Here is a 17,051-nt window from a genome sequence, read left to right on the forward strand (position 1 = left end):
TCAACATGGCGCCTTATCTCTTCCACTGCAGCACACCTTTGGGGTTCATTTTGCTGCCGTAGGGAGACAAGATCGTTAATTGAAAGGTCTCCATCTCAATGAGGCTCCGCCAGGACATAATGGTGGCCGGTTGAATCGGCTCTGAGCAGAACGACTCCGAATCTTTGGATGGGTGACAATAGCTCGGCCTGTCCCCTGATGAATACCTCAGACTTGTGGCAGACACCTACGGCCCCGCTTCACCACCCAAGCACACACTGGCCGTCCTCCCCTCACCCCATCTACTAAACTCAACATCTATTACCTCCCATACGCGGAACAAACAATCCTTTCACAAGCTTCCACTCCGGGGCAGCAAGCAGGGGAGAATCCATTCGCTCAGGGGGATGCCTGATTTCAACATGGCAGCCGTGGGAGTCAATAATCAGGATGAAGAAATTGAGGGACCACAAACTACCTGGGTGCCGGACCTCGTCTTGGCCTCCACACAAATGGACTAAACTCCTAGGCTACTACCTTCTATTTTTCCATCCCTCACCCTTGAAACCCCTCCACCTACACGGGACTCCCTGGACTGGCACTTCAAGGTTACTCTAATGAGGCTAAAGGTGCTCCCCCTCCACCCTCCCACCCTGGCTCACCCACCTTGACATTAACTTTGGGATCTTCCTAGGACTGTTGAGACATATCTAGCTGACCGATGCCCGGTGGAGCTACTCGCTAGCTAAAGAGGAGTTGGGCTGTGGATTTTCCCCGTCACCATCACCTACCCAGCCGGCCCTTGGGCAGACTTTCCTTCGACTCTCTGTTATTTTCTCCCCCTACCCCTTTTTCCGTTTCCCCCACCCCTTCTACACTCCACTTTTCTCGTCTTCCTATACTCTTTAAAATGTTTTGCTTCTTAACCGAGACCTTGCTATTTGGCCCAGTGGAGCTAAAGAGGAGATGGGCTGTGGACTTCCCCCTTAGCCGTCACCTACCCTGCCGGCTCGGGCAGATTTCCTTTCGTCGACCTGTCCTATCTTCCCCTACCCCACCTTCCCTGCCCCCTTACCCTTCCTCGCATCTATACTCTTGAAATATTTTTCTAGCAACTGTTGTTACCTGATTCTAATGTACTGTGTAATTTTGTGGAACCTTATGTAAAGCGCTCTGATACCTTCGGGTCTAGCCAGCACTATATAAAACTCTTTAAATAAAATAAATAAATGCTGGAGCGGATAACAGTGGTAACGGTAATGCTGCTGAGAGAGATGACCACATGGGTTTTACTGACAATGACAGTGTTGTCAGCGAAAGTAGTAGAAGGGAAGCGTGCACTGCTGGCAGTGGTACTTCTGAGAGAGAACATAAGGGCAGTGGTAAAGGCACTGACGTTTTTGGTAGTGATAGTAATAGCACAGGTGTGTGCATGCTGGTGCTAGTGGCAGTCGCACTGCTGAGAGAGATGGCAAGCGCAGCGGTACTGCCAGTGAGGCTTGCATGCTGGTGGCAGTAGCAGTGGTACTGATAATACTTCAGTGAGAGTTGGTACAGATAATAGTAGCAGCGGTACTTGTATGCTGGCGGGAGTACTGCTGAGAAAGATCGTAAGGGCAGTGGCTCTATTGGCAGCGATAATAGTAGCGATGCTTCCATCCTGGTGGCAGTAGCACTGCTGAGAGAGATAGTAAGGGCAACGGTACGGCCAGTGACGCTTTTGGCAGCAAGAGAAGTGACAACGATGCTTGCAGCGATGATGAGAGAGATCGTAATGGTACGGGCAGTGACACTTTTGGCAGCGATAGTAGTAGTAGCAGAGGTGCCTGCATGCTGGCAGCTGTACTACTGAGAGAGATCATAAGGGTAGCGGTACAGGCAAAGATGCTTTTGGCAGCAAGAGTAGTGACAGAGTTGTTTGCAGCGCTGGCAGCGATGCTGCTGGCAGTGATGAGGATGACTCCGGTGCTAGAAATGACACCGACATCCATCGCAATATTGAAAACACGTCATCACTATCCAGGAATATTATAGATGTAACATTTAGAATTTTGGAGGAATGGCTATGCACTGTCAGTGACCTGGTCAAAGAGGGCATGAAACAGGACCATATATTCAAAGCTGTTCCCAACAAGGGCCCCATAAATATGTTTTGGCCAAGGGCCCCCAAAATCCTCAAGATGTCCCAGTTTGCCCACTCTTTTAAAACAATCCCCATAAACATAGCATTCTCGCGACAGGAAGGCCCGCGACTGTAAATGTCTAGGTTACACAAAGTCATCTGGCAAACTTAATGGTGATGCTGGCCCAGCCGTCAGGTTTCCAGGCTGCCAGATATCAGCATCCAAGCGCAACTAGCCACCCCAACTCCACTTTAACCACAAGCATCATCCAAACCCGTGTGTGCCCAGTCATCAATGCGTTCTTCGTCCAGACCTCTGCTATACACTGTCATGGGCACCGCCATCTGTTCGGCAGCTCCCCCACCCATCAGCACGTGAATGGGGTCAACATCATCGCCCACCCAGGTACCCGACTCTCCCCGGACTGAGCCTCCTCTGCCCTGGCTACTCGTCTCCCCGCCCCTCCCGGCCAGTGCCCGTGGCCAGTACCTGCGCTCCTTGTCCTGCTGATTGGGGTCGTGTTTCTTGCAGAGTTGCCGCACCTTGGGCAGGTCCCCGGCGTAGGCAGCGCGGTGCAGCTTGCTGAGGTCGCGGTCGCGCAGTTCGTAGCCGCCGGCGGAGGTCAGGCTGCCGGTCTCGGAGGCGCTGGGGGACGCGCCCCTCCTCCTCTTCGCGAAGTTTAAGATCTTCTTCATGGGGCCGGCTGTCGCGGCGAGTCCAAGGAGCACACGCAGGCGGCGGCAGCTGGATGGAGGGCGGCCGAGAGGGCTAGCTCGGATCCGAGTCTCCGCCGGCGGGCATCGCCGCTGAGATCCACTCTGGAGCGCAAGTGGTCGGCTGAACAGCTGGATTACAAAGAGCAGCCGGCTCGCAGCATCAGGTGGTTCCGAGTGTGTCCTGCATGGAGGCGCGGTTGGTGGGCACAGCTGCGGGGTGTTACAGGAGCACGACTGCCCCTGCCGCGGCCCGGACGCGTCGGCAACGGTATCCTGGCAGACTGCGCACATTCGCGCATGCGCCGGCGTCACTACATTTTGTCAAACTCGAGCGGCTCCATACTTGAGGGAGCGCGGCGCATGGGCAGTGTCAGCACAAGCCCAAAGACTAGCTCACCTCGGTGCCGTTGTTTATGATGTCATAGTTACAGAGCAACCAATCAATTAAACAGAAAATAGAAATCCGTGACGTCCCTGGACTGTTGGCACGTGCCTCGAGTTACCTATGTTATGTAAACATCATTAGCTCCAAGCTTTGTAGTTTTTTTTCCCGCATCATTAGTGGGCTTTGCCTTTGTCTGTAGTGCAGGTCCTACAGTAGAGTGTCGTAATTCTCTTGACCTAATAGCATAGAACATAGAATGTAAACGTAGAGAGAATTGGAAGGTGGGCGAAAAGGAGGCTGGTTAATGTTACTCGAACGCACCATTTGCAATGCAATAGGTCTCGCATTAGGAAAGTTTGAGCTATTGGTCTTGTAAATGACAAATATATTATTTATGTGTTGGTTTTGAAAATAGAGAAATTAATAGCTTTGTCATTTACAATGCCAATACTTTTATCTTTTTCAAATGTGACACCTATAGCATTTGTAATGCAACATGTTTTGTATTTACTTGACTTAGCTACATTGATATTACAAATAAAAATGGCTTTTATTTTTTTTAAATAATTAATACTTAAATAAAAGTGATTGTAATTTATAATGGCAATAGCTTAAACATTTATAAATAACTTTTGTGAAGATTATGTTCAGTGTATTTTATTGTGACGAAAATCCAAGAACAGAAGTGAAATATTAACATCTTTTTGTGACATTTGTAATAAAGCTTGAAACATTGAGAGAAAATATTTGAAACAGTTATTGTTGAATAGTTGCACAGATTGATACTGTGGTGGCGCTGAGTGATGTTGTGGTGGCGACGAGTGATGCCGTAGCGTTCAGTGATGCTGTAGTGATGTTGTGGTGCCCCTGAGTGATGTTGTGGTACCCTGAGTGATGCAGTGATGGTGCGATAGATAAAGTGAGGGCGATAGATCGCTAGAGGGAGGGCAAAAGATAGCTAGAGGGAGGGCGAAAGATAGCTAGAGGGAGGGCAAAAGATAGAGTGAGGGCGAAAGATAGATAGAGTGAGGACGAAAGATAGATAGAGTGAGAGCAAAAGATAGATAGATAGAGTGAGGGCGAAAGATAGAGTGAGGGTGAAAGATAGATAGATAGAGTGAGGGCGATAGATAGCGTGAGGGCGATAGCTAGATAGAGTGAGGGCGGTAGAGTGGTAGAGTGAAGGCGGAAGAGTGGTAGAGTGAGGGTGGTAGAGTGGTAGAGTGAGGGCAGTAGAGTGAGGGCGTGAGGGTGGTAGAGTGAGGGCGGTAAAGTAGCCGAGTGAGGGCGGTAGAGTGGTAGAGTGAGGGCGGTAGAGCGGTAGAGTGAGGGCAGTAGAGTGAGGGCAGTAGAGTGAGGGCGGTAGAGTGAAGGCGTTAGAGTGAGGGTGGTAGAGTGAGGGCAGTAGAGTGAGGGCGTGAGGGTGGTAGAGTGAGGGCGGTAAAGTAGCCGAGTGAGGGCGATAGAGTGGTAGAGTGAGGGCGGTAGAGCGGTAGAGTGAGGGCAGTAGAGTGAGGGCGGTAGAGTGAAGGCGTTAGAGTGAGGGCGGTAGAGTGAGGGCGGTAGCGTAAGGGCGGTAGAGTGGTAGAGTGAGGGCGGTAGAGTGGTAGAGTGAGGGCGGTAGAGTGAAGGCGGTAGAGTGGTAGAATCAGGGAGGTAAAGTGAGGGCGGTAGAGTGGTAGAGTGAGGGTGGTAGAGTGGGGGCGGTAGAGTGGTAGAGTGAGGGCAGTAGAGTGAGGGCGGTAGAGTGATGTAAACCTTAAACCACTCAGTCTCTTGCAATGAGCTAGTCATCCAGTTTGCCAAGTCATTCCTCTACACCCCAATGCATAAAGGCATGTTCCCCCTCCCTACCAAAAACTCCAATAGGTAACTTCATGATGGTGTACTTTTTACCAGAGGTTCTATTTGACATGAGTGCATATGTTGGGTAGCAAGTGCTCTTTATTCCAAGTCCCCATAGCTAAAACATAGTCTGGGGAGGCAGGTATTAGTAATTTTGAATGCATACTGTATTCATAAACTGCCATTTTGCTTATCTTTCAGCACCGGAAACCAATTAAGCACCGGCCCTCTCGCCAGAGAACTCGGGCTCCTCCCCCTGGCCGGGCAGAAATGGGCTGGAACGGTCAGCAGTGGCTTGTCTCCCATCCAGAGAAGCCCTGGCCTGCCCGCTGGGGTTGGACGGGGCAGCTCCAAAGCTGCTGTGCACGTGCTGGTGTCTGTCGAGTGACATAGTGGGTGAAAAACGATGGACTGGAATGCGGCCTGCAGCGTTTGCCAGTAGCGGAGACGCTGGCCTTGCACCCATCCCCGCTGTGCATGAATCCAAGCTGGAAAGAGGCCGAGGGCGCGTGTTAATGCTGTCAGTATCCTCACGTGCAGGCATAACGGAGATGAGAGGTGGCATAAGGGAAAGAGGGGCATAACGAAATGGAGGGCGCACAAAACAGGAAGGATGAGAGAACGGCTGAGTGAGACAGAGCGCAACAGAAAGAGACATGGGAGGGGGAGACACATCTGGAAAGATGAGGGGGGGTTAGAGAGATGCGTGCGAGAAAAGATGACGGGAAACAGAGGGAAAGAGGGAGGATGGTAGAAAGGAGGAGTCGAGGGAGACATGAGCGCCTGGAGATAAGCGGCGAGGCAGACATGCACGAGAGGCACGGGAAGAGGAGACGAGGGGTCAGAGAGAAGTTAAAAGTAAAATTAGAGATAGGGTGAGGGTGGGCAGAGAGGTCGAGAGTGGGAAGAGAGGGCGAGGGTGGGAAGAGAGGGTGAGTGGGGGAGGGCGAAGGATACTCTGAGATGAGGGGGCACAGATTGGGTGAGGGATATCAGTAGAGTCAGAGAGAAAGAGAGACAACGAAGGACACAGTACGGTGGTCGGACAGACCACAAAGGGGCGGAGAGATGGAAAGCGAGGAGGGGAGACATTTATTTTATTTTATTGAATGCATTTCCATATAGCGCGGACTTTACCCACAGGTGTCAGAGCACATCACCATAGAATCTAGTATGTTACATGAGGAGACTAGAGCGCGAGAGAGACCGATGAGGGGACACAAACTAAAGGAGACCAAAAAGTACGATGACAGTGGAAGAGGAGAAACGGTTTAAGAGGGGCATAGACAGACAGACACAGGGGGATGGGGTGATGGAGACATGGAAAGGGGGCGGGTAATTAAGCGACACAGTGTTGGAATGCGGCCTGCAGCGTTTGCCAGTAGCGGAGACGCTGGCATTGCACCCATCCCCGCTGTGCATGAATCCGAGCAGGAAAGAGGCAAAGGGCGCGTGTTGATGCTGTCAGTATCCTCACGTGCAGGCATAACGGAGATGAGAGATGGCATAAGGGAAAGAGGGGCATAACAAAATGGAGGGCACCAAAACAGGAAGGATGAGAGAAGGGCTGAGTGGGACGAAGGGCAACAGAAAGAGACATGGGAGGGGGAGACACATCTGGAAAGATGAGGGGGAGGGGTGGGGTTAGAGAGATGCGTGCGAGAAAAGATGACGGGAAACAGAGGGAAAGAGGGAGGATGGAAGAAAGGAGGAGTCGAGGGAGACATGAGCGCCTGGAGAGGGACGTCGAGGCAGACATGCACGAGGGGCGCTCGGGAAGAGGAAACGAGGGGTCAGAGAGAAGTTAAAAGTAAAATTAGAGATAGGGTGAGGGTGGGAAGAGAGGGCGAGGGTGGGAAGAGAGGGTGAGTGGGGGGAGGGCGAAGGAGACGCTGAGATGAGGGGGCACAGATTGGGTGAGGGATATCAGTAGAGTCAGAGAGAAAGAGAGACAACGAAGGACACAGTAAAGTGGTCGGACAGACCACAAAGGGTCGGAGAGATGGAAAGCGAGGAGGGGAGACATTTTTTTTAATTTTATTGAATGCATTTCTATATAGCGCGGACTTTACCCACAGGTGTCAGAGCGCATCACCGTAGAACCTAGTATGTTACATGAGGAGACTAGAGCACGAGAGAGACTGATGAGGGGACACAAACTAAAGGAGACAAAAAAGTAGGTGGACAGTGGAAGAAGAGACATGGTTTAAGAGGGGCAAAGACAGACAGACACAGGGGGATGGGGTGATGGAGACATGGAAAGGGGGCAGGTGATTAAGGGACACAGTGTTGGAATGCGGCCTGCAGCGTTTGCTAGTAGCGGAGACGCTGGCATTGCACCCATCCCCACTGTACATGAATCCGAGCTGGAAAGAGGCAGAGGGCGCGTGTTGATGCTGTCAGTATCCTCACGTGCAGGCATAACGGAGATGAGAGGTGGCATAGGGGAAAGAGGGGCATAACGAAATGGAGGGCGCCCAAAACAGGAAGGATGAGAGAACGGCTGAGTGAGACAGAGGGCAACAGAAAGAGACATGGGAGGGGGAGACACATCTGGGAAGATGAGGGAGAGGGGGGGTTAGAGAGATGCATGCGAGAAAAGATGACGGGAAACAGAGGGAAAGAGGGAGGATGATAGAAAGGAGGAGTCGAGGGAGACATGAGCGCCTGGAGAGGTGCGGCGAGGCAGGCATGCACAAGGGGCATGGGAAGAGGACACGAGGGGTCAGAGAGAAGTTAAAAGTAAAATTAGAGATAGGGTGAGGGTGGGAATAGAGGGCGAGGGTGGGAATAGAGGGTGAGTGGGGGGAGGGCGAAGGAGACGCTGAGATGAGGGGGCACAGATTAAGAGAAAGAGGGACAACGAAGGACACAGTAAAGTGGCCACGAAATGAAATTAAAAGCGTCCGGGAAATGCATGCGGCCGGGAAATGCGCATTCCTTTCTACTGTGAAGCAGGGATGTAAGGGATGTAATTAGGGGGAAGGAGAAGTGAGGCAGAGCGGGAGGGAAGCGCTGGCTCTCGGCATTGCGTGGGCGGGTCACAGGTCCCTTTGAAGTGAAGCTCTCGGAGGCAGGCGGCTGGGGAGCAAATGGCAAGGGCGTGCACGAGCACATGCACTCGACGTAATCCGCCTGGTGGTTTCAGAGCTTGGTTTGCCCTCTATACTCTCGTCCAGTTATCGCTTGCGCGATTAATAGGACGAGACCTAAAAATGAAATAAAACACTACCCCTGTGATTTATAAACGTTCATTGTAAAATAGATACTCGGGTGTGTAATCATTTCAGAGTTGGGGGCTGAGCTTCGCAAAATCACCTGCAGATGAGAGCTCTCTGACAGGTTTGTCTGACTCTTAATATTTTTATCCAAACAAATATAACTCAGTGGAAGGATTAAGAGACACCTAACAGTTTCCCTTTCCTTTGAAAAGTATAGTTTCATTTTGGGGTTTTGGTATATATGCCTATAGACCCTGTGAGAGTTCTAGTGTATTATGTGTATGGGCTTCCGCAGAAATGTTTCCGGGGGGAGGGCACATTTTGTACTTCAACACTATCCCCCTTGCACCCTTCTTCCCTCTGCCTTGCACCTTTCTTGCCATCCCCCTTGCATCCTTCCCCCCCTCCCCAATTGCACCCTTCTCCCCCTCCACCTTGTACCCTACTCCACCTCCGCCTTGCACCCTTTTCTACCTTGCATCATTCTCCCCTCTGTCTTGTACCATTCTCCCCTCTGCCTTGCACCCTTCTCCCCTCTGCCTTGCACCCTTCTCCTCTCTGCCTTGCACCCTTCTCCCCCTCTGCCTTGCACCCTTCTCCCCTCCGCCTTGCACCCTTCTCAACATCCCCCTTGCACCCGTCTCCCATTTTACCTTGCACCCTTCTCTCCTCTGCCTTGCACCCTTCTCTCGCTCGGCCTTGAACCCTTCTCCCCTTCTGCCTTGCACCCTTCTCCCCCTCCGCCTTGCACCCTTCTCTCCCTCTGCCTTGCACCCTTCTCCCCCTGTCTAGAACCCTTCTCCCCTTCTACCTTGCACCGTTCTCCCCCTTCGCCTTGCACCCTTCTCCGCCTTGCACCCTTCTCCCCCTTTGCCTTGCACCCTTCTCGCCCTCGCCCCCTTGCCCCCTTCTCCCCTCTGCCTTGCACCCTTCTCCTCCTCCCCCTTGTACCCTTCTCCTCCTCCGCCTTGCACCCTTTCCTACCTTGCACCATTGTCCCCTCTGCCTTGCACCATTTTCCCCTCTGCCTTGCACCCTTCTCCCCTCTGCCTTGCTCCCTTCTCCCCTCTGCCTTGCACCCTTCTCCCCTCTGCCTTGCACCCTTCTCCTCTCTGCCTTGCACACTTCTCCCCTCTGCCTTGCATCCTTCTTCTCTCTGCCTTGCACCCTTCTCCCCTCTGTCTTGCACCCTTCTCCCCTCTGCCTTGCACCCTTCTTTCCTCGGCCTTGCACCATTCTCCCCTCTGCCTTGCACCCTTCTCCCCTCCGCCTTGCACCCTACTCCTCTTTGCCTTGCACCCTTCTCCTCTCTGCCTTGCACCCTTCTCCCCACTGCCTTGCACCCTTCTCCCCTCTGTCTTGCACCCTTCTCACCCTCCCCCTTGCACCCTTCTCTCCCTCCGCCTTGCACTTCTCTACCTTGCACCCTTCTCCTCTCTGCCTTGCACCCTTCTCTACCTTGCAACCTTCTCCCCCTCTGACTTGCACCCTTCGCTACCTTGCACCCTTCTCCCCCTCCCTGTTTGTCATGGTTCGAGGGGGTACGGAGCTGCAATCGGTATAATCAAACAATATGTACCGCGATAGCGGACGAAACAGTACTACAACTCACAGTAGCGGCCACAAAAGAATTACAGTTCCCGAGATGCCTTGCGTGGCGCATGTGCAAGTCCAGACGTGAATAAAACCATGGCGGCCACCTGAAACAGCGTCGGATATTATGAGCCCGAGCCGACGTTTATTGGCGTTACCGTAAGGTAAGGAGCAGCGTTCCATTCAAGGTCCATTCTGAGCGTGCTGTTGTGCGGGGGATGTAAGCGAGTCGAGCAGCGGCTCCTGCGCGTTCCGTCCGTAGTGTACGTCAGCCTGAGGGCTTTGATGGATGTCAAACTTTGACGGCCAAGTAAAGAGGAAGCCTCGTGTGGAGTTCCTATCTGCCATTTAACCACGGGACGTCACAGGTCTTTATAGCTAGACATTGTTGGGGAGCAGAGGACACTTGCTCCACCCCAGGAGTTAGGGACCCAGTACTAGAGTGGCATTGCTGGCCACTGTGTATCACTGTACCCCTCGTTGGCGAGTGCCGGGACCGGCATTCTTGCGGGGGACGGTTATACCAGGTAATTACCGGTCACTATTGCTAACAGTCAGACAAAGCTCGAGTGGCATTGTCGGCCATTACTTAGCACAGTGCCCTCCGTTGGGGAGTGCCAGGACCGGCATTCATGCGGAGGATGGTATGAGTACATGTGGGTTATTTTGGGTGACTAGAACCTGTTTCTTATTAGTTCATGACATTCGAGTGCTTTAACTGGAGCCTTATTGTTATCCAATAAAGCCTTATACCTACTTATGGTCTGTTGGTGCCTTACTGCTGTATCCTAGGTCCTAGGTCTTGGTTCTACGGCCAGAACCCGATCCCGAGGTCAGCCAGGGATTACACTGTTGCACCCTTCTGCCTCTCCGCCTTGCACCCTTCTCTGCCTTGCATCCTTCTCCTCTCTGCCTTGCACCCTTCTCCTCTCTGCCTTGCACCCTTCTCCTCTCTCTGCCTTGCACCCTTCTCCTCTCTGCCTTGCACCCTTCTCCCCTCTGCCTTGCACCCTTCTACCCTCTGCCTTGCACCATTCTCCCCTCTGCCTTGCACCCTTCTCCCCTCTGCCTTGCACCCTTCACCCCTCTGTCTTCCACCCTTCTCCTCTCTGCCTTGTACCCTTCTCCTCTCTGCCTTGAACCCTTCACCCCTCTGCCTTGCACCCTTCTCACCCTCCGCCTTGCACCCTTCTCTCCCTCTGCCTTGCACTCTTCTCCCCCTCTGTCTTACATCATTCTCCCCTTTTACCTTGCACCCTTCTCCCCTCTGCCTTGCACCCTTCTCTCGCTCTGCCTTGCACCCTTCTCCCCTTCTGCCTTGCACCCTTCTCCCCCTCCGCCTTGCACCCTTCTCTCCCTCTGCCTTGCACCCTTCTCCCCCTCCGTCTTGCACCCTTCTCCCCTTCTACCTTGCACCCTTCTCCCCTTTGCCTTGCACCCTTCTCTGCCTTGCACCCTTCTCTAGCTTGCACCCTTCTCACCCTCGCCCCCTTCTCCCCTCTGCCTTGCACCCTTCTCGCCCTCCCCCTTGCACCCTTCTCCCCCTCCCCCTTGTACCCTTCTCCAACTCCGCCTTGCACCCTTTCCTACCATACACCATTGTCCCCTCTGCCTTGCACCATTCTCCCCTCTGCTTTGCACCCTTCTCCCCTCTGCCTTGCACCCATCTTCCCTCTGCCTTGCACCTGTCTCCCCTCTGCCTTGTACCCTTCTCCTCTCTGCCTGGCACCCTTCTTCTCTCTAAATTATTGGGGAGTGGGTTGCACACCTTGAATGCTTCCGTCTGTTCATAATTGTCAACAAATTAGTCGAAGCGTGCTCAATGGAAACGTGCCCAGCCCCAGTGGCACGTGGTACTATGCCTTTCGAACACTGGGACACTGGATAGTGCCCCAAACCAGGTGGAGATTACGTCACGCAAACCGGGAGGGTCTAGTTAGGAAGAGGGGCAGCAGAAGGGTTTAAGATCAGGTGAGGGAGAAATGGCGAGGGATACAATCTTTGAGACGGAGAGAGACGTTTGGATACTTGTTAGCAGGTACGTGAGGAGGCATTGTGATAATATTTAGAAAGAGAGGGTGAGAGCAGTAAGAGGCTTTCATCTTGTAATACTAGCCACAATTATGTGTATTCACGAAGTGAAATGTTGAAACGGGTTGATGTAAAGGTAAAGAATTATTAAATGGTAACCAACAATGTGAGGTCTATGAGAGGAAAAGTAAGGAGTTAAGGTGGGGAGCCTGAGGATTATCTAGATGCACAGGACGTTCAGGGATTAGTGTCTCATAAAGAGGAATGTATGGCATTAAACAGACGGACCTTTAACTTGAAATGAGGGGACACAACACAGAATTCTTCAAGCTACGGTGTGAAAATGAGGTCACGGATTCATATGTTAATAGATAAACATCAGACCATAATCAAGTTTATTACTGCATGCTAATCGTGATAAGACAAATATACATTTCCAGTTAGAGCAATGTGTATCATTGAAATGTTTTGTGAACAAATGAATTTGTGAATTTTATAAATACAGAGGCGCAGTGTATTTCAACTTCTGTTTTATTGATTTTCCAGTTACCCCTGATGAAGGGTCCATGGGGGCCCGAAATACATTGGGTCTGCAATAAACAGCTCTTTTGATGAAATCTGCTTCAGCACGTTTTTTTGATAGAAGAGGTTCGGATGGCCCATCAGGAAGATGAGAAACTTAGAAAATTGGCATTTCCTTACATGTGGATGTAAAACGGTTTACAATTCATGGGATGAAATTTGGAAAATATGGAGTAAACAGGTTTAAATTTATGAACTATCGGGAACATTAACTGCACAAGCAGCAGCTATTGTGCCATGGTTTGGGGCACTATCCAGTGTCCCAGTGTTCGAAATGCATAGTACCACGTGCTACTGGGGCTGGGCACGTTTCCATTGAGCACGCTTCGACTAATTTGTTGACAATTATGAACAAACGGAAGCATTCAAGGTGTGCAACCCACTCCCCATTGATTTTGATAAACTACCGGCCTCATTGGGTCAGCACCCGCATAAGTACGAAAGATAAATGATGACTGTAGAAGATGCAATACAACACATTTCAGGCGGAACAACTGATTTCATGCAGCAAGTTTATTTTTTAGAGAGTCAAAAGGAACTTGGAATTATATCACTGAGGAAGGGACTGGATTTTGAAATGTATACTGGTGCACTGAAACTGTGTGATTTCTTTAAACGATGAGCATTACGGATTGTCGGCTTGTTTTTCATCACTATTAGGGTGCACTGTAGGATTCAGAGTGCGTGAGAAACCTCGGAGCAATCGGAGCATTACAGGTGGAGATTACGTCACGCAAACCGGGAGGGTCTAGTTAGGAGGAGGGGCAGCAGTTGGGTTTAAGATCAGGTGAGGGAGAAATGGCGAGGGATACAATCTTTGAGACGGAGAGAGACGTTTGGATACTTGTTAGCAGGTACGTGAGGAGGCATTGTGATAATATTTAGAAAGAGAGGGTGAGAGCAGTAAGAGGCTTTCATCTTGTAATACTAGCCACAATTATGTGTATTCACGAAGTGAAATGTTGAAACGGGTTGATGTAAGGGTAAAGAATTATTAAATGGTAACCAACAATGTGAGGTCTATGAGAGGAAAAGTAAGGAGTTAAGGTGGGGAGCCTGAGGATTATCTAGACGCACAGGACGTTCAGGGATTAGTGTCTCATAAAGAGGAATGTATGGCATTAAACAGACGGACCTTTAACTTAAAATGAGGGGAGACAACACAGAATTCTTCAAGCTACGGTGTGAAAAATGAGGTCATGGATTCATATGTTAATAGATAAACATCAGACCATAATCAAGTTTATTACTGCATGCTAATCGTGATAAGACAAATATACATTTCCAGTTAGAGCAATGTGCGTCATTGAAATGTTTTGTGAACAAATGAATTTGTGAATTTTATAAATACAGAGGCGCAGTGTATTTCAACTTCTGTTTTATTGATTTTCCAGTTACCCCTGATGAAGGGTCCATGGGGGCCCGAAATGCATTGGGTTTGCAATAAACTGCTCTTTTGATGAAATCTGCTTCAGCACGTTTTTTTGATAGAAGAGGTTCGGATGGCCCATCAGGAAGATGAGAAACTTAGAAAATTGGCATTTCCTTACATGTGGATATAAAACGGTTTACAATTTATGGGATGAAATTTCGAAAATATGGAGTAAACAGGTTTAAATTTATGAACTATCGAGAACATTAACTGCACAAGCAGCAGCTATTGTGCCATGGTTTGGGGCACTATCCAGTGTCCCAGTGTTCGAAACCCTTCTTCTCTCTGCCTTACACCCTTCTCTTCTCTGCCTTGCACCCTTCTCCCCTCTTCCTTGCATCGTTCTTCTCTGTGCCTTGCACCCTTCTCCCCTCTGCCTTGCACCCTTCTCCCCTCTGCCTTGCACCCTTCTTCCCTCTGCCTTGCACCCTTCTCCCCTGTGCCTTCCACCCTTCTCCCCGCTGCCTGGCACCCTTCTCCCCTCTGCCTTGCACCCTTCTCGCCCTCCCCCTTGCACCCTTCTCCCCCTCCGCCTTGCACCCTTCTCTACCTTGCACCCTTCTCCTCTCTGCCTTGCACCCTTCTCTACCTTGCAACCTTCTCCCCCTCCACCTTGCACCCTTCTCTACCTTGCACCCTTCTCCCCCTCCCCGTTGTACCCTTCTCCCTCTCCACCTTGCACCCTTCTCCCCTCTGCCTTGCACTCTTCTCCCCTCTGCCTTGCACCCTTCTCCTCTCTGCCTTGCACCCTTCTCCTCTCTGCCTTGAACCCTTCACCCCTCTGCCTTGCACTCTTCTCCCCTCTGCCTTGCACCCTTCTCCCCTCTGCCTTCCACCCTTCTCCCCTCTGCCTTGCACCCTTCTCCCCCTCCGCCTTGCATTCTTCTCTACCTTGCACCCTTCTCCTCTCTGCCTTGCACCCTTCTCCCCTCTGCCTTGCACCCTTCTCTTCTCTGCCTTGCACCCTTCTCCCCTCTGCCTTGCACCCTTCTCCCCTCCGCCTTGCACCCTTCTCCCCGCCGCCTTGCACCCTTCTCTACCTTGCACCCTTCTCCCCTCTGCCTTACACCCTTCTCCTCTCCGCCTTGCACCCTTCTCTACCTTGCACCCTTCCCCCTCTGCCTTGCACCCTTCTCCTCTCTGCCTTGCACCCTTCTCTACCTTTCACCCTTCTCCCCTCTGCCTTGCACCCTTCTCCCCTCTCCCTTGCACCCTTCTCCTCTCTGCCTTGCACCCTTCTCCCCTCCGCCTTGCACCCTTCTCCCCTCCGCCTTGCACCCTTCTCTACCTTAAACCCTTCTCCCCTCTGCCTTGCACCCTTCTCCCCTTCGCCTTGCACCCTTCTCCTCTCTGCCTTGCACCCTTCTCCACTCTGCCTTGCACCCTTCACCCCTCCGCCTTGCACCCTTCTCCCCCTCCCTGTTGCACCATTCTCCACTCTGCCTTGCACCCTTCTCCCCTCCGCCTTGCACCCTTCTCTACTTTGCACCTTTCTCCTCTCTGCCTTGCACCCTTCTCCCCTCTGCCTTGCACCCTTCTCCTCTCTGCCTTGCACCCTTCTCCCCTCTGCCTTGCACCCTTCTCTTCTCTGCCTTGCACCCTTCTCTACCTTGCACCCTTCTCCCCTCTTCCTTGCACCCTTCTCCCCCTCTGCCTTGCACACTTCTCCTCTCTGCCTTGCACCCTTCTCCTGTCTACCTTGCACCCTTCTCCCCTCTGCCTTACACCCTTCTCCCCTCCGCCTTGCACCCTTCTCTACCTTGCACCCTTCTCCCCTCTGCCTTGCACCCTTCTCCTCTCTGCCTTGCACCCTTCTCTACCTTTCACCCTTCTCCCCTCTGCCTTGCACCCTTCTCCCCTCTCCCTTGCACCCTTCTCCTCTCTGCCTTGCACCCTTCTCCCCTCTGCCTTGCACCCTTCTCCCCTATGCCTTGCACCCTTCTCCCCCTCCGCCTTGCACCCTTCTCCCCTCCGCCTTGCACCCTTCTCTACCTTAAACCCTTCTCCCCTCTGCCTTGCACCCTTCTCCCCTTCGCCTTGCACCCTTCTCCTCTCTGCCTTGCACCCTTCTCCACTCTGCCTTGCACCCTTCTCCCCTCCGCCTTGCACCCTTCTCCCCCTCCCTGTTGCACCATTCTCCACTCTGCCTTGCACCCTTCTCCCCTCCGCCTTGCACCCTTCTCTACTTTGCACCTTTCTCCTCTCTGCCTTGCATCCCTTCTCCCCTCTGCCTTGCACCCTTCTCCTCTCTGCCTTGCACCCTTCTCCCCTCTGCCTTGCACCCTTCTCTTCTCTGCCTTGCACCCTTCTCTACCTTGCACCCTTCTCCCCTCTTCCTTGCACCCTTCTCCCCCTCTGCCTTGCACACTTCTCCTCTCTGCCTTGCACCCTTCTCCTGTCTACCTTGCACCCTTCTCCACTCTGCCTTGTACCCTTCTCGGCCACCCCCTTGCACCCTTCCCACCCAATGGAGGGGGCTGCCACCCGGAACAATGGCACCATTTCAAAAGCATGATAGACTAGGGCCGGCCCTGACTGGGCCCGATCCAGGGGAGGACAAATGCCCCCCCTTGCCCTCTCCTGCGGACGCCCATGATTATGTAGCTTGGTGGTGTAACCTTACTGTGTAATACACTCGCAAAACTGTCTTGGATCCCGCCGAGCTTGTTTAGAAAACCTTTAGCTCAACCCTGGGTAGCTGTGGCTTTGAGCAGCAAGGCGTAAACAAATAAACCAGTGTAAAGCATTTAGAAGCACCAAACAACAAGATAAGAAAGTCGCAAAACATGAAAGAAATCTGACATCAATTTACAAACATTGATGATATTTTAATGAATTTTTATGGATCAATTACTTTTTATTGATGCTGCAGTGAAGCTTTTTTTAACACAGCCAAACGCCTACAACCCCTACGAACCGGCAGGGTGCCATAACCAGCTAGGCGAGTGTACACAGCGTCTTGCCTACAACCCTGGGGCCAGCATTGGTACTGAGGCAGTTAACCATAAGAAAACTCAAGAAACCCCAAGAACAAACCTCCCACCCCTGCCATTCCTTCAAACGGTGTAATTAAGTGGTAAGTGGTAGGAGTCAGTCGTGTCAAAGGTCAGCGGTTAGTAGGGACAGTAGCTCTGAGTGTTTAGG

At 51.8% G+C, this 17,051-nt stretch overlaps 1 protein-coding gene across 1 annotated transcript in view; it reads right to left on the reverse strand.

Annotated features, from left to right (window-relative positions):
- Positions 1–3,109, reverse strand: part of ANKRD26 (ankyrin repeat domain 26) — a 969,942-nt gene extending 966,833 nt beyond the window's left edge. Inside the window, exon 1 of the mRNA XM_086919420.1 lies at positions 2,592–3,109. Coding sequence (XP_086775546.1) covers positions 2,592–3,109 — 518 coding nt within the window. The remainder of the gene's footprint in view (positions 1–2,591) is intronic.
- Positions 3,110–17,051: the final 13,942 nt, after the last annotated feature.

This window comes from Lissotriton vulgaris, chromosome 1_1 (assembly GCF_964263255.1).
Source record: "Lissotriton vulgaris chromosome 1_1, aLisVul1.2, whole genome shotgun sequence".
Lineage (NCBI taxonomy): Eukaryota > Metazoa > Chordata > Amphibia > Caudata > Salamandridae > Lissotriton > Lissotriton vulgaris.